Below are 27,021 nucleotides of genomic sequence, written 5' to 3'. Positions count from 1 at the left end.
GCTTCTACTGATATCTAATCCATCTTTGGAAATTGCTAAAGTTCTTTCCTTGTGGCAAGGAATTCCATAGCTCAGCTTTCATCATGCTAAGTACCAACGTTTGCTCTGGAGATGTTGAGACTCAGCCTCCCCATTTTAGGCAGAATTTGTTGATTCAGGGCCTCAACACGGAGATGAATGACCTTTCCCTTCCACATGCCTCTCAAAGTATTTTCACCCATATCCTGTAACTTCTTCTCCCCTTCGCACTGCTTGTACCTTATGTTCTCCCCCACTCCAACCCCTTATCCATGACTACAGTGGTACCTTGGTTGTTGAACTTAATCCATTCCGGGAGTCTATTAGACTCCTGGAACTGTTCGAAAACCAAGGTGTGGCTTCTGATTGGCTGCAGGAGCTTCCTGCACTCAATAGGAAGCCACGGAAGCCGAGTGAGACGTTCAGCTTCCAAAAAACGTTTGCAAACTGGAACACTTACTTCTGGGTCTGTGGCGTTCGGGAGCCGATTTGTTCGGGAGCCAAGCCGTTCGACAACCAAGGTATCATTGTACTAGCCATAGTGGCCATGTTCTACCTCCACTGTCAGAGGCGATATGCTTCTGAATACCAGTTGCTGGAAAATGCAGGAGGGAAGACTGCTGTTGTGTTCAGATCCTGCTTGGAGGCTTCCCACAGGTATCTGGTTGGCTGCTGCAAGAGCAGGACGCTGAACTAGATGGGCCTTTGGCTCAATCCAGCAGGCGCTTCTTATATCCTTAACCTTAAGAGCCAGTGTGGTGTAGTGGTTAAGAGCGGTAGATTCGTAATCTGGGGAACCAGGTTCGCGTCTCCGCTCCTCCACATGCAGCTGCTTGGGCTAGTCACACTTCTCTGAAGTCTTTCAGCCCCACTCACCTCACAGAGTGTTTGTTGTGGGGGAGGAAAGGAGAATGTTAGCTGCTTTGAGACTTCTTCAGGTAGTGATAAAAGGGGATATCAAATCCAAACTCTTCTTCTTCTTCTTAACTTTCTTTCCTTCACCCTGGTTCTTTTATCGTCACTTGTCCCTCTTATAATCGCTTTCCACTTATCTCCTCCTTTTCTATTCCCATTTTATTTATTTAACAACATCAGCAACAATAACGAATGGTGATCTCGTTTCTCACTTTCTAATTTCCTTCCACATGTCCTCTGGCTTCTCTACTGCAGAGGAGGGAAACTTCCCTTCCCTCTTCCCCCTACCTGAACTTGGCCCCCTTTACTTAGCATGTAAGGATTCGCTGGTGCTGCCACTGGTCTAAACAAACTGTTAAGGCACAGGGATAACAGTGGGGGGTGGGGGTGGGGAGGAGGAATCTGTGGTGCTAAGGCCCATCTGAAAGTACCCCAAGGCCCACTGGTGGGTCTTGACCCACTGCCTGAGAAGCACTGGGATAGGTGTAATCATGTGTCAATCCCCTTTCGGTATAATATAAAGCTTTCCAGCAGACTTTTAGAAAGGTTGACTCTTTAGCTGAACTTTGCCTGTTACGCAGCTCTCAAAGGCCAGAGTCTTTGCCTGCAAACGACAGAAATCTCAGCCTACAAAAAGCTGTCATTGTAGCTGAATTTTTTAAAAAATGCTGAAAGTGTAATGGTAGCGCAATCTGTGAGCTTGTTAACGCAGCCCAATGTTTAATATACGCCAAGAGAGTCTATTCAGATGTCGGGGGCACATGAGGCTGATGTCTTCAGCCAACAGGAATTTAAATCCTTTTCCTATTCCGTCAAAAGGAAAGAGCAGAACAGTGTCTTAACAGCATCAGAATTTATATCTCACTGCCAAGTGCAATTTATTTTTCACGAGACAAGCCATAAATCCCCAAAAGCCACAAATCCCATGCTGATTGCAGCCTGAGCAGCTTTCTTTTCAGTGCACAACATCACAAATTATATGCTCTACAATTTTAATGCAGTCGTCCAAACACGCAAGCACAGTGACAATTGCAACCGTCGTATTACATATGCAGGAAGAAAAATATTTCAGGTTAAGCTGTCTTCTGAAGAACAGCAGGGAGACGTAGGAAGGATGCCATCCTGTCAAAGTATTTGAAAGGCTAAACATACCTTTGAGTTTAGGAGAACTAGATTTGAGGAACACTCATATAATAGAATCCTTGGACCAACCTAGTGTCATTTACATGGACTGTACTGGGCAGAGTGTGTGCTGAACAGGAAATATGTAATTAACAGCTTGATCCTTTTGCATTTTTACACAGAAGTTCTTCACTAGAGCTAATTCCAAAGTAAATGTGTGTAAGATTGCAGCATTTGCCTGGAGTCCTATGAATATTTCCCACAGGACAAAATGAACTAGATAAACAAGGCTAGAGATAAGACTGTAGTTCTGATAAAGCACTTAGACCAGCCTTCCACAGCCTTGTGCCCACCAAAATGTTTTGGACTATAACTCCCATTATCCTCGACCACTGGCCATGCTGTCTGTGGCTCATGGGTGTTCATGTCTAAGACACCTGGAGGGCACCAGGTTGGGGAAGGCTAATGACAGACTAATAATATGGGCTCCTCTGTGTATATACCGTATATATTTAATGTCAGCAAAGTACCAGTCTGCTAGCTTTCATTTACAAACAGTGTTTAATGCAAAGAGGCCTCAAAATGTCATCGTCTTTAAAGAAATTGTTTGTAACAGTCCCTCCTTATGACACATCTTGGCCATGTTTTGACATTTTGCTAAGTGAGACAGATTCACACTCGCAGCTAAGTCTCTTTCTAGACATCTAAGGTGGGATGTTGAGAGAAGTCCATTAGCACAGACTCGGTGATGTTCCAAATGAAATCAGTGGAAAAGCACACCCACCCAACCCAACTGTTGTCTGGGGAGACAAAGTGAAGCAAGGACTGGGCTCTTAGCTTGCTCTGTGCGTGGCCCCACCCCATCTGTGGGGGGGGGGGAGAATCCTTTGCTGTGAGTAAGAGGATTACGGGTGGAAAGAGAGACCTCTTGGCATCATATAGTACTTGACCAGCTGTTTCACGAACATTTAAAGTCACGTGCCGTTGCTAGCTTAGCTATGTGACAAAGTTTCATCAGCATCCAATAAGGTGATTAAAATCTTCGGCAGACCCTGTATTAATAGCAAGTCAGTTTCCAAGATTGTTTTAAACTTGTCATGCCTAGGAAACCAGCCCTTGATGGTGGACAAGATAAGATTTGAAACCACTGCTGGCTGGATCTTAACACCAAGCGTGGTGCTCATAATGCCAAGGTCACAGGTTCAATCCCTGTATGGAAAAGGTGTGTATTCCTGCATTGCAAGGGGTCAGACTAGATGATCCTCAGGGTCCCTTCCAACACCACAATTCTATGATTCTCCCAAGTACATGAGGAGGAGTTATTATATATACTCCTTTAGGATATCACTACAATCAATCAATCAATCAATCAATCAATCCCATTTAGATATATTCATACTAAGGTATGGAAAAGAAACATTTCTATGCCACACTGAAATAGAAAGTGCTTAGCAATGTGGCATAAAGGGAATACAGTGGTACCTCTGGTTATGAACTTAATCCGTTCCAGAGGTCTGTTTGTAACCGGAAATGGCTTGTAACATGAGGCGTGCTTTCGCTAATGGGGTCTCTCGCTGCTGCCGCACTGCTGGAGCACGACCTCCGCTCGCATCCTGGCGCATCTACTTCCGGATTAGTGGAGCGTGTAACCTGAAGCATTCATAAGGGGGACAGTACATAACACGAGGTACTACTGTAGAGGAGAAAGACTCCTCTATAATACAGTGGTACCTCGGGTTACATCCGCTTCAGGTTACAGACTCCACTAACCCAGAAATAGTGCTTCAGGTTAAGAACTTTGCTTCAGGATAAGAACAGAAATCATGCTCCAGTGGTGCGGCAGCAGCAGGAGGCCCCGTTAGCTAAAGTGGTGCTTCAGGTTAAGAACAGTTTCAGGTTAAGTACGGATCTCCAGAACGAATTAAGTACTTAACCCGAGGTACCACTGTACTGAACTTTGGCTGGATTGTACTCTATGATTTTTGAGTCAAATCATTCTCTGTAGTGCTGATACAGAAATAGAATATAAGATTTAGAAAGATGATAGATAGATAGATAGATAGATAGATAGATAGATAGATAGATAGATAGACAGACAGACAGACAGACAGACAGACAGACAGACAGATAGGTCAACTTCTAAGTCCTTACATTAATTGAAACCAGATCCAAAGCCCCCATTCAATGCGTATGGAAAAACCCAGTCACTGCTTCTTTGAAGCAACACTGACCTGGAAATTTATGTTGTGCACAAAACTCTATTTACAATGTTCATCACACTCTAGCCAAGCCATGTCTGGCTACCCCCTCCAGTTCCCGCTCCTCCTCCATTCCAGCCCCATATGGTCAGACTTACTGCTGTTGCTGGGAAGCGTCCGACTGCCACTGATGCTGTTGGCTGGGGGTGGAGAGAGAGACCGCACCGAGATGGTGTCCTCCTCTTGGGAGCAGCCTGCCTGGATTGCTCGGAGGTAGCTGTGGCTCCGGGAGCGAAAGTAACTGGGAAGAGGCAGGTCCAGGACTTCTACAGTGGCCGATTCTGCTTCGCTGTAGGCTGATTCGCACATCCCCTCATATTGGTCATTCAGCTCTGGTTCTCTCGCCTGCAAGAACAAAGCTGGTCATTCTCCTGCCAAAAGAACTTCCTAGATATGATCTCATGGGTTCCCCTCCCTTTTTGCTTGAATGCATTTATTGTGTTGTTAAGATGTATGAATTTATAAGTGAGTATGTGGAATGAAGTGGTTGAAGGCTCTGCTCTTCAAATCAGAAATGGGGAACATATGGCCCTCTAGATGTTGGTGGATGACAGTTTCCACTACCCCTGGCCATTGGGCCCTGCCAGCAGGAGCCAGTGGGAGTTATTGTCCAACAAGATCTGGAGAGCCATAGGTTCCCCATTCCTGCCTTAAATAATGTACTGTTGGCTTTTGACACAGGTCCATTTTCTCTTGACTTCAAAGCAGAAGAAGCACAACTTGTAGCCGAGATAGCGACGCAGGTGACCAGCTCTGCTGCATTCTTGTTTGTGAGGTGCTTGTCTGTACCTGTGCTTTGGCATTGCCAATCAGGCAGCAGAAGAGCCAGGAGGTTCACCAAGCCTCTGATGGGTCACCACCATACATTGCTTCTGGGTTGTACTCAGGCTTGGTGCATCACAAGCTGGGCAAGGATGCTGTGAGACTAGTTCAATGGTGATATAAAGTTATTTGAGATCCTCAAAGGATGGGGACATGGCATTTCTGTGAATGAGGATGTTACAATGCCCAGGTAAGCTCATGGAGAAAGAACCCAAAAGGACATTAATCACTCTGTGATGCTCAGCAACTCTTAAGCTTCCACTTATGTCCCCAAATCTAATAATCTATTCCTGAGTCATGTTTATAATTGGGAAGAATTGATTCTATTCATTTCACCAAAGCCTATCATATTTACATCCAGTTCTAGGCTAAAAGATTCTTCTCAGATTATGCAGAGGAATATAGCAGGGGCTAATGTTTTCCATCCTATCCCAGCTGTTACAACATAGCATTTGCCCTAAATCCCTTTCAATATGATGCTGATGCTTTCTCATGTTTGTTAAGCCCAGTTTCCGCCACTAACCTTGGTGTGGCTGACACCAGTTGAACAAGATATCCATATATTTAAACCTTTGTAGGGAATCAATGCATAATAAACAACAGTTTAAACTGAAGCAGTAAGGGCCACTTGTTTTCTTAACCTAACCCAGTTTATTTGTTGTCATTTTTCCTGATCCCTCCATACAGGGCATAAATCTTTAAGATGGGTTCCTTCTCTGATTTCCAAAGGTATCCTTCATATCTACTGATTTTGAGCCAGGTCAGACCTTGTCACAGGAAGATTTAGCTTGAGCCTCACTCCAGCACTGAAGGGCAACAGGGAACATCTGCAACCACCAATCCACCTCGGAATAAGATGCGGACTGTCTGCTACTTCACTCAGCTCATCCCAGTTTCTCTTGCCTCCTCTCAACAGGCAGCCCAACCTCAAATATTGTGCAATGGTCTCTAAAAGGCAGCACATCTATTCCGAAAGTTTGATACACAGTGAGCATGTTAAAGTGCTGGGAGAGAATCCTGCCTGGGACTTTGGAGAGCTGATGTCAGCCACTGCAGCTAGTGCTTAGGTAGGTGGATCAGTGGCCTGGATGTATAAAGTAACTTCATTTGTGCATGTAAGGGGCAGTAGAAGATTTGTCAGATGACGGTACCTGCTCTCCTTGTGTAAATATCTGTGGGATAAATGAGGGTTGTCCAAACATCTGGAAGAAAGAGTTGGAGAAGATTAAAGTGTGAGGGATGGGGATTTCACTGCTTCTGTACAGAAGCACTCTACAGGAATCACAGAGTGACAGTGGTGACCATGTAACAGTTTTGGTCCATGACGTCCAAGCCAAAGGCTCATGAGGAAGCTAACCAAGCACAGTGAAACAAAAATCAACACAAACAAACAGACAAAATGATCAGCCCCTAGTTACAGTGAACACTTTGACAAAAAGTAATTTTAATACAAGGGTGATCAGCCAACCTTTCACAGTTTACAGCAAAAGCCTACTTTCCAATTGCCATGAATAACACAAAATCTTGAAGTCCAAATAACAGGAATTGTCTGGGAACTGGAAAAGACGTACAGAGCTCCACAATATTGGTACTTAGTTTCTGTTGCCCAATCTGAATCTTTACAGATCTTAGCATTCTAGATGCTCTTCTAACAAGATCATTCAAAAACCATGAGCACAATCCTACACCCAGAATGGCTGTGTTTGTATATTGATTAGTTCTTCTCACCACCAATGGACTGGTCCTCATCAAGCTACCACTGATACTAGTATTTTCAATTTAATGTACTAGGATATACATAGAGCAGGTATTATATTGATTGCTTTGTCAGACCCTTACCACCACATTATGAAGATCTAGTCAAAAAACAGCAAAACACCTGAACCCATTGTAGGCAAGATGCTCCTTTACCATAGCTATGATACCCTGTTTAGTGATAAACGGCTCCTCACCTGAGTTATTTGTCTCAGTAAGGAGCACACTCCCCAACAGACTGGTTGCTGCCAACACATTACATTTCTCTCATTCTTTTCCTTTCCATTCTACTGGCCATTCATATCTGTATAGAGTTAACCTACAAGTCTGTGGAGAATGATTATGCTAGTAAAGCATAATCTAAGTAGAAGAGCTTGGATTCAGAATTCTTAATAAAAGGACTGAGCCTGTGTATATTTACTTTGGAGGAACTTCTGCTGAGTTCAGTGGGACTTATTCCCAAAGAAGTTTGCGTAGGGTTGGAGCCTTCAGTGGCGTAGCGTGGGTTGTCAGCACCCGGGGCAAGGCAAGTAATTTGCGCCCCCTAACCCGTGGATTTGCGCCCCCTAACCCATGGATTTGCGCCCCCTAACCCCCAGATGTTGCGCCCGGTGCGGCTGGCCCCCCCTGCACCCCCCACTCTACGCCACTGGGAGCCTTAGATGGGGTTGTACATCCCACCTGGACTCAGCAGGAACAGCTGTGTGGTCCAATTTGAGAACTCTTAAGACTAGGTGCATGTGGTTGTTACTCTTCATTAAAATGGAATTGATGAAGTAGATTCCAGAACTTCTTGTTTCCCTCATGCTGGGAAAAAAATCTAGGAAAGATAATCCAAACTGAGCCATTGAGAAATGTATTCAGAACAAAGGAAGTTCCTTTGCAATTTTAATGGTGCTGAATTAATCAGATTTGGGTAGGAAAACACACCCATTCTCATTTTTTCTTGTTGCGGATAAAAGGCCACATAAGCCATTTCTAAGTGCTTGCTAGAGAGATAATACTGTTCAGAAATGAAAGCAGGTTTGTGCATATGGTAGGAAATGAAAACCTTTTGAAAATTCAAAAATTAACATTTGGTTTAAAACGACAGTCCAAGAACCTGCTTGCTTAAAATGGCAAAGGTTAATGTTGGTATTTTGTATAGATGCCTATCTCCTATCATATGCATATCAATTTTCATGTAATTTGGGTTTAAATGGCTCATGAGTAATTGTATTTCCTTCTTTCTCTTCAGGCATTAGCAGTATCTCTAAGATGCAGCTTCTTTATGGAAAGCCCTGAAGAAATAAAATCTCACAGATGCCTCACAGCAAGAATAAAATTCGCAACGTTTCAACCACTGCAGAAGCACATGACCATGAGCAAAATTTGACGGCTGGGCTCATGGATTACTGGTAGACTGGCTCAGTGGTCAATTGTATCAATAGAGAATCATGTCATTGTGAATCAGGGTTGGCTCAGGGTTTGAGAGGGTGGGCCTATGGATGATATTCAACTGCTTAGAGTAGACCCATTGAAATTAATGAACCATAAATTCGTTATGTTTGTTAACTTCAGTGGGTTTACTATGAGTAGGATTACCATTGAATGCTACCCTATGCTTTCGATAGCTTGTGCATTTTCATTACCCTGTTTTTGCTCTGACTGTAAATTGCTTTGGGGATGTGTGTGTGTGTGTGTGTGTGTGTGTGTGTTGGGTAGTGATACAGAAATGTAACAAACCCAAACCTTTTTGCTACCTGAGCCTTAGAAGTATTATGTGCTTGCTACTTTTAAAGGAGTGATTAAGGGAAGTAGTAATTTAGCAAAGTGAGTTTGATGCGCTTGATTTGCAACATCCAAGACATGGTTGCTGATTGTTTCTTATTGGACAAATATAATATAGCCTCTTTCCTGAGGATCTCAAACAGCTTCACAAAGTATTTTTTTTATAAAGGGGGAGACACCAGACAAATGGAAGGTATAGACAAATATCACAAAAGCAAATATTGTGCCTGTATTTGAATCTCACATGTGATCCATCCCTTGTGGTACAGAGTCAATGCTGGTCTTCCAGCAAAATGTATTAATGACTTCTGCTTGGTGATGTGTTTACTCAGTATACATGAACACAGGATTTTGATGTCATTCTTGGTCTTGTGAAGTTTTGACCAGCCGGCTAAACCCACTTTTCAAAGACTTCACATCCATCCACACACATCAGACACAAAAGAAGACAAGGCTCCTGTGCTTTGAAGAGCTGGCCAGAAGAGGGATACCTGCTCCCCCCCCAGCACCTGCTGGGACCCACCCCCTTCTACACAACTATGAAAGGTGCAGGCCTCTCTTTTTCACTTAATTGCCTCAGTCACTCTTTCAACATGTGTTCAAGTAGTGTAAGGCTAATCACCATGCCACAAGATCCAGCCCTTAGTGCCAATGACTCTAGAACAGCTAAAGAGTGTGTGGGATAGCCCTTTGCATCCTCCTGTGCAAGAGTGTCTGTGAGAGATATACACAGTGTGTGAAAGAAAGATGTGTGGCATGTATGCATGTGTGAGAGAGATGTGGGTGTAGTGTTCATGCTAGTGTGTGAGGGAGTGTGGGGTAGCTCCATCCACTGCCAGCTTTGACCTCACCCACTTTAGTTTTGTTCCCACACGGACAAATTCAGGAAGTTAAGTCAATCAGTGGCTGTTAGCTACAGGGAACCTCCAGCTTCAGGGGCCAGTTGCCGGGGGACAAGCAAACAGAAGGGGAAGGTTGTCACCTCCATACCTTGCTGGCTTCCTGGAGGCATCAGCTTGTCCATTGTCTGATCCTAGACACTGGATTAGATGGAACTTTATTCTGATCCAGCAAGGTTCATCTTATCATCCTATATACTAGTAGTGAACTGGTTCTCTCTGTGCTACTTGGAGCGCACATACCACTGCTCTGGTGAAGAAGGCCCAGCAGAGAATTTATTTCCTCAGACTTTTAAAGAAGAACAATCTGAGTGAGAGACTGCTGGTGTGCTTCTACCGAGGCTCCATAGAGAGCATTCTTACATACTGTATTTGTGCTTGGTTCTCCAGTTGTACAGCTAGGGAGAGGAAGGTGCTCCAGAAGGTCATAACCACAGCCCAAAGGATTATTGGTCATCCTCTCCCATCTTTGGAAGAACTGTACGGTTCCCGTTGTCTTAGGAAAGCAAATAACATCCTGCAGGATTCATCTCACCCGGGACACGGTCTGTTTGCACTACTGCCTTCTGGCAGGAGATATAGAAACATCAAGTCAAAGACAAATAGACTGAAAAACAGTTTCTATCCAAGAGCTGTGGCCTTTTTGAATGCTGTAACTCGATAGTGTGACCTGGGAGTTTGATGGGTGTGGTGTGGGTGTGGCTGGAATGTGGTTTGTTTGGTTGTTGTTGTTGTTTTGCTTTTGATGTTTTAAGGGATGGCATCCAATTTCGTTGCACTTTGTACAATGTTGCACTTGTGTAATGACAATAAAGAATCTATTCTATTCTATTCTATTCTATTCTATTCTATTCTATTCTATTCTATTCTATTCTATTCTAATCCTTATGCAGGCCAAACAGCACCATCCACACACACACACACACACACACACACACACACACACACACGTAATAGCCAGCTTGGGGAAATACCAAGGTTTGCAGAAGAAGCAGGGGCAACCCTAAAGGGAAAGGAAGGACCCCAAAACTACCCAATGAGGACTGAGAATGCTCAGTGGCCACAGAATGTTGAGTATTTATTGGGGAGGATAGAGTCAGTATTATAATGATGATGATGATGATGATGATAATAATAATAATAATAATAATAATAATAATAATAATAATAATAATAATAATATAATAATAATAATAATAATAATAATAATAATAATAATAATAATAAACACATATTGCCTTTGAACCTCTTCTGAGATATTTGTGCTACAGCAATCAGAACCAGAAGATATTGACTTCACATTCTAGCCAATGTGGGAAATGCAAAATTTGTTTTGAGCTGCAATGTGAGCAAATGATCTTATATAAAGCCACCTCCCCCCGTCTTACTGCTCCTTCCCCACTCTCAGGCTAGTCCTCCTTGGTGCTGTGAACTGCTGGCTCTTACCTGGTTGATGCAACTGGACTCATCAAGGTTGTCTGCGATCTGGTTGTATTCTTCCTCCCAGCTTGGGAATTTTGGAGGCAAAAGGATCTCCACCGAATCAAGGCGGTCCAGACTCCTGTGGAATGAGGACAGAGAATCTGAGATGGTGATCATATGAACAACAGGAGAGGCAAAATCAGTTGTGGATCTGTGATAATCAGGTATTGCCAGAGCTCCCTGCACACTGCAGATTTGACAGAGTTACCAACTAATGCATCTCAAGCCTTGCCTAACACAAATCATCCTCTGCTCTACTTAACACTAGGCTGTTTTGGAAGACATGGGAGCAAAAACAAATAGAGCATTTAAAGATTAATCAATACACTTCAGCCATGTGACATTAGGAAGGCACCCTCCCAAATCAGCCATCTAGGGCCTTCCGGCATGACCATGACTATAAATACACATTTGTTGCAGACAGTCTGCAGGCAGATAGTCCCCCCTCTTTTTTCTTGGTTATTGTGGTGTCCAAGCACCCAGAGTGCAATATTTTGTACCTAGGGAAAATGCTATACTTTCCCAGGACAGTAAGTCACTACGTAGAATACAGTTGTGCAGGTCTATTAGAGGTTGTAATTAGTAATCTGCTCCTCCTCTTTCAACATATGGATGTTGTTGGTTAATAGTTTTGCTTCCCCTCAGATCTGCTCTTTTTTCATTGCCCTGCCCTTGTGCAAGAACAAGCAAGTTGTCAGATGTTTAAAGGGGAACAAACAGCTGCATGGCCAATTTACCAGAAGCAAGGCTATCCCTTCCAGGATGTACCAACAGCATATTGTGCTAGGTCCCTGGAAAAGACCCTGATGTTGGGAAAGATTGAGGGCACAAGGAGAAGGAGAAGACAGAGGACAAGATGGTTGGACAGTGTTCTCGAAGCTACCAGCACGAGTCTGACCAAACTGCAGGAGGCAGTAGAAGACAGGAGTGCCTGGCGTGCTCTGGTCCATGGGCTCACGAAGAGTTGGACATGACTAAATGACTAAACAACAACAATAAAAGGTAAAGGGACCCCTGACCATTAGGTCCAGTCATGACCGACTCTGGGGTTGCGGCACTCATCTCGCTTTATTGGCCGAGGGAGCCGGCGTACAGCTTCCGGGTCATGTGGCCAGCATGACTAAGCTGCTTCTGGTGAACCAGAGCAGCGCACGGAAACGCTGTTTACCTTCCCACCGGAGCGGCACCTATTTATCTACTTGCACTTTGACGTGCTTTCAAACTGCTAGGTTGGCAGGAGCTGGGACCGAGGAACAGGAGCTCACCCCGTCACAGGGATTCAAACCGCCGACCTTCTGATCGGCAAGTCCTAGGCTCTGTGGTTTAACCCACAGTGCCACCCACATATTGTGTGTATTGTGCTACTGTCACCTAAAATCTTGGTTATGGAAATAAATCACACAATGGATAAAATGTACTTATGGAACCAGTGGGGGGATTTTCTTCTGAAGCAAACAGCAGTGTCAAAGGGGCAATTTTGATCAGGACTGCAGCATGAGGGACAATGGTTAATCTCCCCCTTCTCATCTGCTGCAACGCCAGTGGCTGCTACTGGTATTTTTTTTTTTAAGGAGGCTGGTGCATTAAGGCAAATGGGGGCACTATCCCAGTCTTCACCTTCCTGCCTTCTTTCTTACAGCCAGTCAGAGGGTGGGGCTGCCTGCCATTGGCTCTGGCTCCAGTACCCATCAGTACCCATGGCCACCAGTCATTGCTAAATGCACATTTAACACTGCATCTTGTTTGGCCCTCAGTTGTCACAAGGAAAGGCTTACAAGAACAGGCACACAAACTAGGCAGAAGAAGAAGCACAAAATGGCCACTGGGTGACAGCCACGCTCCACATACAGCCAGAGCACATCACATAATAGCTTGTACTTGTCATGCTGAAGAATGAAGCTGCAGGGGAGCTCTTGCTCTCTCAAACTCATTTTGCTAAGCACATCTCCAAGACTCCAACAGGCTGCATTTAAAACAAAACTCATTGTCGTTGCTAGAATAGCTGAGCAAATAATGGCAGGGCCGTAGCTTGGTGGTGCAGTGCACACTCCAATTGTAGACAGTCTGAGCTTCTGTCCTGAGTCTTTCCATGCAGGTGTGGGAAAGACTCCTGTCTGAAATTCTGGAGAGTGCTGCTAGTCACTGCCCATCGTTCCCCAACCTAGTGCCCTCCTGATATTTTGGGTTATAGCAAGGCCAAGAGTCAGAGATTATAGGAGTTTAGAACATTCCAAAGGCATCAGGCTGGAGAAGGGGATACTGGGATATCTAGACCAATGTCTTTGCAAGGCCGATTTATGAGAATTGTTTACTAATAGGTGTGCTTAGGACTGAAGTGTTTACATTATTATCATTGTTATTATTATTAGTGTGATCCTAAACACATGTGGTACTGTGGTTGAAAACCACTGAGCCTCTTTGGTTTGCTGATCAGAAGGTTGGCAGTTCGAATCTGCGCGATGGAGTGAGCTCCTGTTGCTCTGTCCCAGCTTCTGTCAACCTAGCAGTTCGAAAGCATACTAGTGCAAGTAAATAAATAGTTACCACTGTGGTGGGAAGGTAAAGTATGTCTCTGTATGCTCTGGCTTCCATCATGGTGTTCTGTTGTGCCAGAAGCGGTTTAGTCATGCTGGCCACATGACCTGGAAAGCTGTCTGTGGACAAACGCCGGCTCCCTTGGCCTGAAAGTTGACTTTGACTGGACTTAACCGTCCAGGGGTCCTTTACCTTTACCTATTATTCTTAGTGTGATGCTAAACATGTTTATTCAGAAGTATTTTATTTATTTAGTATTGGCCTATTCGCCCAATCCTCTAGGTGATACATGACACAAATCAAGCAATCCAATAAACTATTAAATTGGAAGAAATAACATCAGCGCGTGCGCGCGCGCACACACACACAGAATAATCCCATGGGACAAAAATAGAATGCCATGGTCAAAGCATAGACTAAACTAATAATATGAGATTTAAGAGATAAAAAAAAAAATTACAGTGTTTAAAAAGCCAGGGTGAACATAAAGGTTTTTGCTTATGCCTAGGTCCTTGTGCATTGGATTGCAACTGTAAACACATTGTATGTGACTTCTGTCATTGGCAGATCTAACTCAGTCAATCTACCATTGTTCTTTTCAAGGAAGCTTTTTGACTCCTTAGGCTTTTGGAACCAAAAGGAAAAAAAGGATTGCATGGCCAGAATTACTGCCTTTTTTGTTAATGGCAGGACTCTTATGTGCACACAGACCTCCATACATGCAGGTGTTGCCTTATCAATTTAGAATTGATACCTACAGAATTGATACCTTTATACAGTGGTGCCTCGCAAGACGAAAAGAATCCGTTCTGTGATTCTCTTCGTCTAGCGTTTTTTTCGTCTTGCGAAGCAAGCCCATTGACGGATTAGCGCTATTAGCGGCTTTTAGCGGCTTATCGGCTTATCGGATCAGCTGATAAGCGGCTTAGCGGCTTAGAAAAAGGGGGGGGGGAGGGAAAAAACCAGCAGGAACTCGCAAGCCCATAGGAAAATCGTCTTGCGAAGCACCTCCAAAATGGAAAACTCTTTCGTCTAGCGAGTTTTCCGTCTTGCGAGGCATTCGTCTTGCGGGGCACCACTGTACCTACAGTACCGTTAGTCAAAGCCGGAAAAGTTTTAGGAAAGGGCAACCAAAACAAACAAGGGGATGGAGTGACTACCCTGTGAGGAAAGGTTGCAGCATCTGGGATGTTTTAGATTGGAAAAGAGGCAAGGGCTCATCCAGACTTCGCTTGGTGCTATGATTTCCAGGCACGGGTCTGAGTGGTTCTTCTTTAGTCCCCGCCACTTTCCCTTGGAAAACCCACTGTTTTCCGCTGAATCTGAACAAACATGAATCTGCTGAAAACCCACCTGCCGTTCATTCCAATTCAGCAGTAAACAGTGGCTTTTCCCGGGGAAAGTGGAGGGACAAAATAACCACTCAAACTTGTGCCCGGTAATCATGGCACAAACAGAATCTGGATGAAGTGACATGATAGAAGCAGGGTCGTCTTAAGCATATCCGGTGCTGTGGTGCAAAGATCCCTCCGGCGCTCCACCCCTGTTTCCCAGAGTTGGTGATGCCCTCAAAGTTGCATCTATCCAAGCCCGTCAGTCTGTGTACATAGAACCTTAAGTACTTCTCTCAATTTAGTTAATGTATTTGTAATTTTATAAACACCCATTGCCACAACATCCTGGGCAACATGGTTCTAAATCCTCTTTGTGCTGGTATCTTGGCAGCTTGAACTGGGCTTCGCAAAACCAGTACTGTACTTAAAATACAGAAGCAACATTTATTTCTCAGTGGCCAGCAGATGGCACTAGGTCTTGCATTTTTACAAACTAGCAAGACAGGTGACTTCCTTTATTGGCCATTTACTAAAGCTATCAACAATTCTTTTGGAGCCTTGGCTACTACATTTCGCGTATGCAGGTTCTTTTTGAACTTAGATCCCCTCTGCCCCATCAGGGGTGAATGAGCAGGGTACAGACAGGAGAAGGGTAGGAAGGAAAGTGTAGGACTTTAGACCTGCCCATGGACTGTCTCACCAGAGTGGTGCATGCTCTGGTTATCTCCTGCTTCGACTACTACAATGTGCTCTACGTGGGGCTACCTTTGAAGGTGACCCGGAAACTACAACTAATTCAGAATGCGGCAGCTGGACTGGTGACTGGGGGCAGCCACTGAGTCCTGAAAGCCCTACATTGGCTCCCAGTACGTTTCCGAGCACAATTCAAGTGTTGGTGCTGACCTTTAAAGTCCTAAACGGCCTCGGCCCAGTATACCTGAAGGAGAGTCTCCACCCCCCCCATTGTTCTGCCCGGACACTGAGGTCCAGCGCCGAGGGCCTTCTGGCAGTTCTCTCACTGCGAAAAGCAAAGCTGCAGGGAACCAGGCAGAGGGACTTCTCGGTAGTGGCACCCACCCTGTGGAATGCCCTCCCACCAGATGTCAAGGAAATAAACAGCTATCTGACTTTTAGAAGAGATCTGAAGGCAGCCCTGTTCAGGGAAGTTTTTAATGTGTGACATTTTAATGTATTTTTAATCTTTGTTGGAAGCTGCCCAGAGTGGCTGGGGAAGCCCAGCCGGATGGGCGGGGTAGAAATAATGAATTATTATTATTATTAATCTCTTCTATTAATCTACATGGAGAATAAAGTGCAGTCGAAGTCACTTTCCAGTCCAACCCTCAATGGGCAGGAAACTGTCAAGGGCCACTTTGCATGAAGGAGATGTTCACAGGGATGCAGGTGAAATAAAATATTGGAAATAGGAGGGGCAATAAAGCTGTCTAAAATATTTTTTATACTAGTCTCCATGCTGACTGCAGGGCATGGAAACTTGTAGAATTCTATATATACTGGTTGTTGGAAACCAAAGGAAGGGAGAGTGCTCTCGTGCCTGGGTCCTGTTTGCCACCTTTCCACGGGCATCTGGCTTGATCTAGCAGGTTCTTCTTATGTTTTTATGATGTCATTTTACACATTACTGCTGTGCTGGGAATCATCAGCCACGTGGAGGCTATTTCCAGGACCTCCCATGTGGTGAATATAACTTATAGACTGGCTCTCAGTTTGTTTATTTTTGTCTGAGGTCTTGCAATCCCTCTGTCCTAGCAACATAGCTGTCAACTTTTCCTTTTTTTAAAGGGAAATTCCCTTATTCCAAATAGGATTCCTCGCAAGAAAAGGGAAAAGTTGACAGCTATGCCTAGCAGGGAGTAAGCACACCTCAACATCTTGTTCTAATAATTTTGTGGAAGTTCCACCTCAACATCTTTTGCACCCTCATCCTTCTAACCATGACCAGGAAAATCAGCTGTGAAATGGTGCTCATCTCAGCCCTAGCTTAAGTGTACAAATGCACTTTAATCAAAGGTTCTGCAGGACCCACTATCAGGTACTAAATACCTGAATGGAACAATATATAATGTGAAAAGCTTGGTCCTTAGGGTTGTGAACAAAGGAGTCACAATTCTAGGTCAGCTTCAGAATACTATTCATGTGACAATGCCATTCTATCACCCACCAGTTTCAAATGGTCATATGGTCTCTATCTTCCCTACAACCCTTTAAGCATTCTTGAGAAGGAAGAAGATGGATATAGCTCATACTATATTTCATTGATTTGGATTAAATTGTGATAAACCTTTATATATATATATATATAAAGCCAAAAACTAATCAAACTCATTACATATGTTAACTGACTCACCAATGCCAGGATTTCTGTACTATCAACAACTGTTTTTGTGAATGAACACCATTAATGATGCAATTATCACCCTCTCTGTCCCTTCTGCATTTCTTTTCCCTCTGAGCCCACTGTTTAATCTCTACCCTCCACCATGTGCCTGTAACCCAGTAATAACCCATCATGCGTCTGACAAACTGAACAGTGAAATCTAGGAATGCCACAATAGATGTCAGTCTTTGAGGCACCTGAGCCATTACCACCATGCCAAAGATGCAGGTATTTACCGAGTACCAGGTAGCACTGAAATAAGAAGGCAGTACCTGTGGGTGGTGCTCTGCTCGCTCAGTGACTGTTGAGTGGCCTTGAGGTAACTCTGCCTCCGTGCTGCAGTTTTGGGGGATGGCTTGGGGCTGGTTTCCGAGTCTTCGCTGTCATCGTCCCCCATGGCTTTGATATAACTCCCACTCCGCATGCGTCGGCATGGGATTTCATTGTCCTTGTCCCTAGTCAAGGTATTATTCCAGTCTCCCTGAGGCACCTGCAAAAGCAACAGAACACAGACATAGCATTTGGTAAGGAAAGGAAAAAAGCAGGCGGTGGAGGGACCATTTGGAGATCTACAGAAGAGAAGGTCATCAACTTATCCAGTCCAGCCTCCTGTACCTATTGAACAGTGACAGGTTCCTGGCGAGGCAGACTGATGCAGGTAAGGAAGCCTTCGTAAACAACATGCATGTTACTACTAATGCTTAATGGAGTAAGCACAAAGCAATTCCTTCTTGGTCAGCTTAGGCTGTGACTTTTAGTCACCTCTTAGCCTATATTATCTGTCTTAACCTTTATAATGCCAGCTGTTAGTTAGTTAATCCTTAGCCTTGGCACGAAGTAATTGAAGCGAAGCATTTAGTGTTTTTCTTTTTACTGATCCTAAAGTCTCTGGTCCACGATGAAATGACAGAGCTGTCTTTCCTAGAACATGGTCATGGGGGAGAAAAGGAGTTTTATTTTCCCACTATGTGCTAGCTAGCAAATGCCATCCTTGCTATATGTAGTCGGGGAACTCCCTGCTGACCTGACCAAAGGCTGATATGAGACAAAAGCAAAGAGAAGGACAATGCATTGTTTGTGGGGTTGCAGTTTTCCATCCATTTACCTGGGAACAAAAAATATTGAACTTAGCAGGACTTATGTCTGAGTAGACATGTAAAGCATTGTGCTGTAAGTGTCCAAATGAATTTTCCTTTTCTAATGTTGTTCCAGTGCATAATAATGACCTTGCCCCTCTCCTTTTAAACAGATTAAGAAGAGTTGCGCTGGATTGGACTAAGCAGACATCTTAAGGCAGCCCTGTTCAGGGAAGTTTTTAATGTGTGACATCTTAGTGTATTTTAGTTCTTTGTGGAAGCCACTCAGAGTGGCTGGGGAAACCCAGCCAGAAGGGCGGGGTACCAATAAATTATTATTGTTGTTATTATTATTATTATTATTGTTGTTGTTGTTGTTGTTGTTGTTGTTGTTATTGTTGTTGTTGTTGTTGTTGTTGTTATTATTATTATTATTATTATTATTATTATTATTATTATTATTATAGAAATGCAGAAAGCCGCCCTGCCAGCTTTCTATGGCTGCATTCACATCCATCCAACATTATCCTAAACTGTTAATTTCCACATTATATTTGAGCTTTCATATGACATAAAATGGACTTCCAGAAAATTAATGGAAATTAGTACATGTTTAGTGCTCATTTCAGATTTGTTATTATTATTATTATTCCAGCAAAATTCCATTTGCAGCTCCTTTAACCTGGAGTAAAGTGATGGAATTTGGGGCAGTATACCCATATATTCTTTCAGGTTGTTGTTGTGTGTTAATGATGGGGGAACAGAAATACACAGGTGCAGAAAGAGTAGGGGAGCAATGACATTACCCAATGGTGTGAATGAAACTTAGCATGACATGTCACAGTTCCATAACACAACTGGTATTGCAGTATGAAAGGAACGTTAGAAAATGGAACAGAAGCACTAGCTTTATAATCAGGGAAAAAAACCCTAACACAATATTCCCCACATTTCAATGCACACTCTTTGTCCAACTAGCCCAGTTCACAGGAGTGGCTGGTGTGATGAACCTGTACAATTCTAACCCTACTGCCTCCATACCATACCATACCCTACCCCTACCCTCTTCCAGTAAGTGGCACAGCTGCAACACTGCCCTCAACTTAAAAGGATGTCCACTGTAAATCAGGACACACACATAAAACAATGAAATTTATTTTTAAAAAGTTCAAAGAAACATAAATATGATTCTTTAAAATCTATTGCAGGGCACATGCCCATCACATTGATCACAGATGAAAGTCGTATTCTTATATGATAAGGATGGAGAACATGTGGCCCTAGAGAGGTTATTGGATGACAACTATCCTTCCTCACCATGTTGGCTAAGACTGATGGGAGCTGGTGCTTAACAGCATCCAAAAGGCCCCAGGCTCCTCATTCTTGACATATGAGATCTGTGCAGTCTCAGAACACAGAAAATATCATAAGGTTGCCTATTTGCATTCATTTCTTGCGCACCCTCCAGGGCCACCAACCACCTGCCTCTACAGAGGATGGGAAACTGGCAGCAAAAGAAGTCCAGGATGGGCTTGTGGATGTTGCATTCTTCTACCTGTAGAAAGCAAAAAGGCTCCAGTGACAGATCGCCCTAATAAGACTCCTGTATCTTGTTCTCCTCAAACTACCGCTGGGGTGATTGGCTTTGACCTTTCCTAATGAAGGAGACACAAGCCTTCTGAAAGCACTTTACCACTAGCTGCCTTGGAGTCACGTCTGACTGGAGATTAGACCATTTGGGGGGGGGGGAGGGCAGAGATTTCCGACCTGCCTTTGCTTCAACTTGTTAATTTCACACCGGGTGGGAAAAAAGAAGAAGTGCCTGCCTGGAGATGAAAAGCAGCTCTCCCAAGTGGCAGTACGCACTGCTGCATGACCAATGTAAGGCTGGGGGAGGGAAAGCGCCGTCAGGTGTAATCAGGAAACATCCGAGACCAGAGAGAAGCAGGCAGAAGGAAACCGAGGAATCTCTTTTGCCAGCTGCTCGCAGCCGAGTTGGAAGCTACTTCTCACATTACATGTTTAGGTGAACACTTGTCAAACAGCTCTCACCATCAGAAAGTCATTTTGACCAAACATTAGGAAAGGAGAGTATATGGGTGTTCTTTCTTTCTTTCTTTCTTTCTTTCTTTCTTTCTTTCTTTCTTTCTTTCTTTCTTTCTTTCTTTCTTTTTCTTCCTCACTTTTTCACGTCTAATTTTACCCTGTGCACTAAGGATATAGATATATTTCAGTATATATCAATAAATAATAAAAAGGAAAGGAGAGCAAAGCTCTTGAACTGGGACACTAGACTTTCCCACTATGGGGAGATGTATTTCTGCTTCAGTCTTAGTAATTCTTTCTAAACTTGCTCCTGTAGATATAAATTAGAATGTGCTAATCTGTCTCCTTCCCCCCCCCCCCCAGTGATGCATTTCCTCTTCATTGGTGATGTGTGTATAACCATCATAAGTGGTCTTCCATGTTTCCAAACCATGTTTCTGAAGGGCTTTTCTGAACTGAATGTGTGACTTTGCTTTCTAGGAATGCATGTAACATATATGTATGTACATACATTTAAGTGTCTGTGCACGTGTGCATAGACTTTGCAGACTCTCTGAAAGAGCAAAATTAAATCATAAACTTTGTCATTGCTCTCCGGAGGAGAAAAATTCAACAGCCATTCCTTTCTCACAGTACTCTCTGATGTTCTCTACCAATTAGGCACTGTTCCTGATGGATGAAGAGGGAAGAAACTGAGATGGAAAAGGACCAAATATATTTTGAGTGTGCAGCAGCAAGGAAGTGAGTGAAAAAAGGAGAGATGGGAGACCAGCATGGGCATAACAAGGTCAGAAAGCTCTTCTACTAGAAACTAGATCAACTCCATGCATATGGAAGGGAGCAAATGGTGCGGTTTGCTGAAGACTGTGACACAGAGAGCCAGTGGGATCTCCCAGGAGCACAGCTTGGGTCTCTATTCTCAGCAAGGGAAGTGAGTCTCATTTAGTGGGACTGGTGCATAGAACACTAACCTCAGTTTTGATTTTCATCATCTGGGATTCTGCACAGTGAAGAGAACCACACTGCTATAGATACCTTAATGTTATGCAGCCTTGTATTTAAGGACAAGCCTTGCAGTCACAGGTGAGAAGGGACTGAAGGCAGGCGGGTAAATGTCAGAATTTCATGCTGGTGAGTGTACAGGCTGGCAGAGAAAGACTCTGATCCTCCTTTATGCATGGTATAGAAACCAAGCAGGCTACCAGAGAGGGAAAAGCCCCTCCCATATGAAATTGCTATCTTCAGCAGGTGGCACAAAGAGAATGAACACTCAGGGATTGGGGATCCATACTTGGAATCATTTACATGAAGCACATACCCAGTGGGCTCTGCCAGTTTTGTTCTGTATCAACTTAAATTGTATTTTTTAAAAATACCCCCCCCCCAATAAAAGAAATTCAAAAAGATAAAAGGAAAGGCCAGCCCCCCACATCCAGCTAAAAAAAGGCAGTGGGCTGTTGGAGGAAGGACAAATCTCTCCATCCCTCCTTTTCCAGCTGCCAGCAGGATAGTATTTTAGTTATCTGTACATTTTGCTGACTAGTGCCTTTCAGTGTTTCAGAGCAATTTCAGACGGTTGCTGTTTTGGGGTGGGGTTCAATCACATGCTGGCAAATGCAAGTTGTGCAATCAACGTTGATTTAGATATTGAGCAACAAAGCCACCCACAATCCCCAAATCATATTTTTTTGCAATAAGTAAAGTGATGGGAAAATGCACTGCAAAGTGTGGGATAACATTTGTTTGATGCAACATCATCTCCCGGCAATCAAATCATAATGAATGTTCAATCAATACCCAATGCCGTCTGATCTCCCTGCAAATGAATCAGGACAAACGCTCCATAAGCAGGTTGTCTGGAAGCAACCTTATTTACAAGGTTGCCTTGAAACCAGCTGTAACATGGACAAAGCAGAGGGAAGAGGATGCTGTTGCTGAGGATATGCACCTCTGTTGTATTTTTTAAATTTATTTTTACACTTTTGACAACTTCTCTTTTCATGGTGCAAAGAATAGTTCCAATGATCTTAAATGCACTCAGGCTTCACATCAGAGCATATATTCTGGAGCTTCTCAAAAACATCCCTGCTCACTTCTCTTAATTCACACACTCTGCCCTGCTAGCATTCACACAGAAATGCAGAAACCTATAGGCAAAGACAGACTGTTTGAAATGTGCCACAAAATGATTAGATGCAATCAGTAAACAGGGCTCCTGCCTCTTTAATAGTACACTGAAGAGAGATTTCCCCAGCTATAGCTTCTTTCACTCTGGTAGCACAATGCTATAAAAAGCTGCCTCTGATGAAATTCCTTCTTCTAAACAACTGCAAAAACTCGACCCTCTCTTGCAGCTGCTCACCCTACTGCAAAGGCTTGAGTCATTCTGCCCATGGCACTGGCTTAGCTATCATGATGTAGTTGGCTATGATAATTGAAAACAGGGCTACCACTCCATGCAGGAAGCGCTGTTAGGGTCATTCATAAATGTTCTCATATCCTGCCATTCTATTGTCAAGAATGGGGTAAAAAAACCACCAACTAAAAAAAAAAGTCAAATTATCTTCCGAATTGTAATTTTGATTTTACGATTTCCCACAGTCTGAACCTTGAAGCATATCCATATCTCAGTCCTGCCTCTCATCAATATTTCCATATTTCCGTATCTCAATTTTATCTCTCCATTTTTTATCTCTGGGTCTGCAATCCTCAATCATGTCAGAAATCAGATAACCTTTCGTCCGTCAATTTTTATTGGATTATGATTTGATATGTTAATTGGATGTCTTTTATTGGAAAATTAATAAATTTTCTAACAACAACAACAAAAAGAATAGGGTAGACAAATCTCCCCCACCCCGCATTGAGGACCACAATCTACTTGCAGTAGTTTTTTGGGGTCACATGCCGATTGTGGGCAAAACTGAAGCCCGCAATCACTGGGCCAGAACCATAAGTGCATGGATTTACCATTTTCTTGCTTTCTCTGCTAATCACATTTCCCTCTCTCTTTCTGCTATCTAGCAGCAGTCAGTGGAATGATGGTGCTTACATGACCTCCCATCACCTGGCATTACTGTGGCTTACTGGGAGGGAGAATGGCAATATGGCAGCGGGGTCAGTGTGGTGCAAACACATTGGCATGTTTCCACTGCACTGACCTCACCACCAACTTGCCCTTTCCCCTCTTCCTCCTGGTAAGTTGCAGTGATGCTGGTGACAGGAGGTCAAGTGAGTACTGCTGTCTCACTGCCTGCTAGTGCTGCCATCCACTTTCCCTTATCACTTCTGTCTTTTTGATACCTTCTTCTACCCTCCCCCATTTCCCCATGGGCTGCCAGTAGAGGAATAGGTCACCCTTGCCAGAAGTGTGAAGCAATTGCTTGCAGAGGGCTTTTGACAGTGGGCCACAGGTTGCACATCATCCTTGGTCTAGATTAACAATGCAAATGATGGAAGGAAATTCCACTGAGTTTCAAGGTGGGCATAATCTATATTTATGAATAGTTTTATGAATAAAGGCCATGTTCCTTAAAGAGCCAGCCCATTCTCTTTCACATAAACCAGAATCTATTTTTTTAAGCTAGAAAATAAAGGCTTTTTTCAGTTTATAAACAACAGCCACCTAGCTAATCCCTTTGAGATTTTCAGTTTGTGACTAATTTTCAGATTTCTATTCATCTCTCCCTGGAAAACATCTATATTAAAAAAAACAAAACCCTGCCTTGATTGTTTACCTGGGAATATGAATGATGGTGTGTGACATCATACAATGGATCTTTCAAGCTGAACAGAATTTGCATATAAAATAGGCATGCATTCATTTTAGCCTGATCGATTAATACTTTTTCTTGATTCGTCATTCATCAAACTCCTATGGAACCTTTTGCTTACGGTCAAAGAAAGCTTCATTGGGAAGGTGAGTTCATGGAAATTGGGAACCTGCCTCAATAAGTGCAGTCCCAATCCAGGAATATGATTAGTAGAGTTGCTAGTCAGCAGGGCATGCGCCAGCACTCTCAAGGAGAGGGAGGTTCATTGGGGAAACAGTGAGAAGACTCAAGGAAGAACACAAGGCACAGAAATGGCAACACAAAAGGCAAGGCAACAAGAACTGCAGAGTTCACCTAGTACATTTTGTTCCACGTTCCACTACATGGCTCTATCATGCTACTGGGAAGCAGACAAGTGGGGGGATGGTTTGAATGCAAGTGGAGAAGAACTCCAGGTGAATCAACCAAAAAACCCAAAATACAACCAAAAACGAAGTACCGGTACTTTGCTGCCTCCATTGTATCCTCACTATGCCATCTAGGGGAGCTTTACTGGGTAGTACAGGGCCTTTTATACTTTGGCCCAAAAGAGGTGGAGGAACTGATAGTGACCCACTGTGACTTGCTTATGAAGCCATTCAGTTAAACTTTATGAGAAGTTATGAACTTTACTGCAGATATTTTGTTCCAATTTAGTTTTGTGGCTACATCCTAGAAGAAGGAAAGAAATGTTGTTGTTGACATGCCCAAGTTTTTGAACCTAAGCATGCCAACCGAGTTTTTGACTGTATACTTTGCTCCCCCCCCTTCCAAAACCCTTCTTGGTGCACTAAGGATGCTATGCCTTCAGCACATGCATGACTGACCAATCATCTCTGTGGAAGCTCAGCACCAAGAGGATTATTATGCTCAGGAAATGTATGCTTCTCGAGAAGTTATTAATTACCTATTATTTCTATCCTAGGATAATGAGTGGGTTGGAGAAAAGGGGGGGAGAATGAAGAGGAAGCTTCGAGCACTGCAGCGAATCTCCCATTGCCACAAATGTGCCAGGAGCATCCCCTGATCACCCAAAGAAACAGAGCGTAAACAGAAAGAGAGAAGCAGCTGAGTGGAAAATCCACCTTCCAATCTGAGGGCTTTTGCAGCAGAGACTCTCTGGAGTCAGCTAGTGAAGAAAATTTAAGGAGGCTTCTCTGTGTACTATACAAAGAACATGTATCTGGGTTCCCACAGATACATGTTATGGAGAATATAAGTTGAGTGTTTAATTTGCATAACAACCAGCCATTATGCACATTCACCAGACCTCATGGAGAATGTGTATATAATCTATCCATGAAGAGGAAATTGTGCAAATTCTCCAGATACTTGGAAATTATGCAGAGTTCCCAATAGGTTTTGGTGAATGTGAACATCTCAGATGAATTTTGTACATTATCAGGCTAATATGCACAATCTCCAACAGATCTTGGGGGGGAATGAGCATATGTCAAAGCTACGGTTTTCCCAGTAGTGATGTATGGAAGTGAGAGCTGGACCATAAAGAAGGCTGATCGCCGAAGAATTGATGCTTTTGAATTATGGTGCTGGAGGAGACTCTTGAGAGTCCCATGGACTGCAAGAAGATCAAACCTATCCATTCTGAAGGAAATCAGCCCTGAGTGCTCACTGGAAGGACAGATCGTGAAGCTGAGGCTCCAATACTTTGGCCACCTCATGAGAAGAGAAGACTCCCTGGAAAAGACCCTGGTGTTGGGAACGATTGAGGGCACAAGGAGAAGGAGATGACAGAGGACGAGATGGTTGGACAGTGTTCTCAAAGCTACCAACATGAGTCTGACCAAACTGCGGGAGGCAGTGGAAGACAGGAGTGGCTGGTGTGCTCTGGTCCATGGGGTCACGAAGAGTCGGACACGACTAAATGACTAAACAACAGCAACTGCACTTGGTACATTCTCCTGGCAATATGAACATTCTCAATTTAGTATGCATAATCTCCAAGAAACACATTTCCCCCCTATCTCTTGTTCAGAAGTATGCACTCTGTGAGGTCAGAAGGAAAGGCAATTCAAAAAAGTATAGACGGTAATAATTATGTTTTGAACAATGGTCATTCACAAAATGACAACACAGACATTCGGTCATTAGCACATTTAGTGCTATAACCTCCCCCAATCTATATACAGTACCTGCAATATGCTTCATGCATCTGATGTAGTGGACTGTGGTCCAAAGAAAGCTTATGCCATAATAAATATGTTAGTCTTAAAGGTGCCACAAACCTCTTAGTTGTAATTTGACAGTGACAGTGAGAGTGAGCAGACAAACTGTCTCAGTTAAAAAAGAAAGCCAGCAATAACCCAGATTGCTTCAGGTTCTAAATTCAGTGAAGGATTTGTTTTCCCCCTCAGTGATATTGCCATGTAGCTGCATTGGTTGAGTATATGAATCACTATGTTGATCTATGTCAATCACTATGTTGATGAGGTGATCCCTGGTTGGTTGGTATCACACAACAGAGAAGCCTTTCACAGATAAAACAATGGGAGCTGTAGCAGCCATAGATCGAGATTGCAAATTGGCAGAAAAATATTAAACTGCTACTTGTCCATCTCAGGCTTTATTCTGGATTGACAGGACAGAGGGCATCTCAGATGATCTCAGGTCGGGGTTTTTTTTTGCTGTATGCATGTATGAAACCCAGGACATTTGATTCCGGGATGTTCTGTCCCTTAAACATCAAGCCTCTTATTTCCTAGGCTCCCAATACACCAGGGCCCAACATACATATATTCCTTCAGATGAAGATCAGCAT

At 43.5% G+C, this 27,021-nt stretch overlaps 1 protein-coding gene across 2 annotated transcripts in view; it reads right to left on the bottom strand.

Annotated features, from left to right (window-relative positions):
* Window positions 1-27,021, bottom strand: part of DLGAP4 (DLG associated protein 4) — a 266,682-nt gene that overhangs the window by 64,171 nt on the left and 175,490 nt on the right. For both annotated transcript variants that reach the window (XM_081196087.1, XM_081196088.1), the window contains exons 3-6: window positions 17,581-17,798; window positions 11,006-11,120; window positions 6,287-6,337; window positions 4,412-4,658 (exon numbers count right to left, since the gene is read on the bottom strand). In XM_081196087.1, the coding sequence (XP_081052213.1) occupies window positions 4,412-4,658; window positions 6,287-6,337; window positions 11,006-11,120; window positions 17,581-17,798 (631 nt within the window). The remainder of the gene's footprint in view (window positions 1-4,411; window positions 4,659-6,286; window positions 6,338-11,005; window positions 11,121-17,580; window positions 17,799-27,021) is intronic.

The sequence above is a fragment of the Podarcis bocagei genome (assembly GCF_964188305.1).
Source record: "Podarcis bocagei genome assembly, chromosome: 5".
NCBI lineage: Eukaryota > Metazoa > Chordata > Lepidosauria > Squamata > Lacertidae > Podarcis > Podarcis bocagei.
This window is presented reverse-complemented; position numbering and strand designations above follow the sequence as displayed.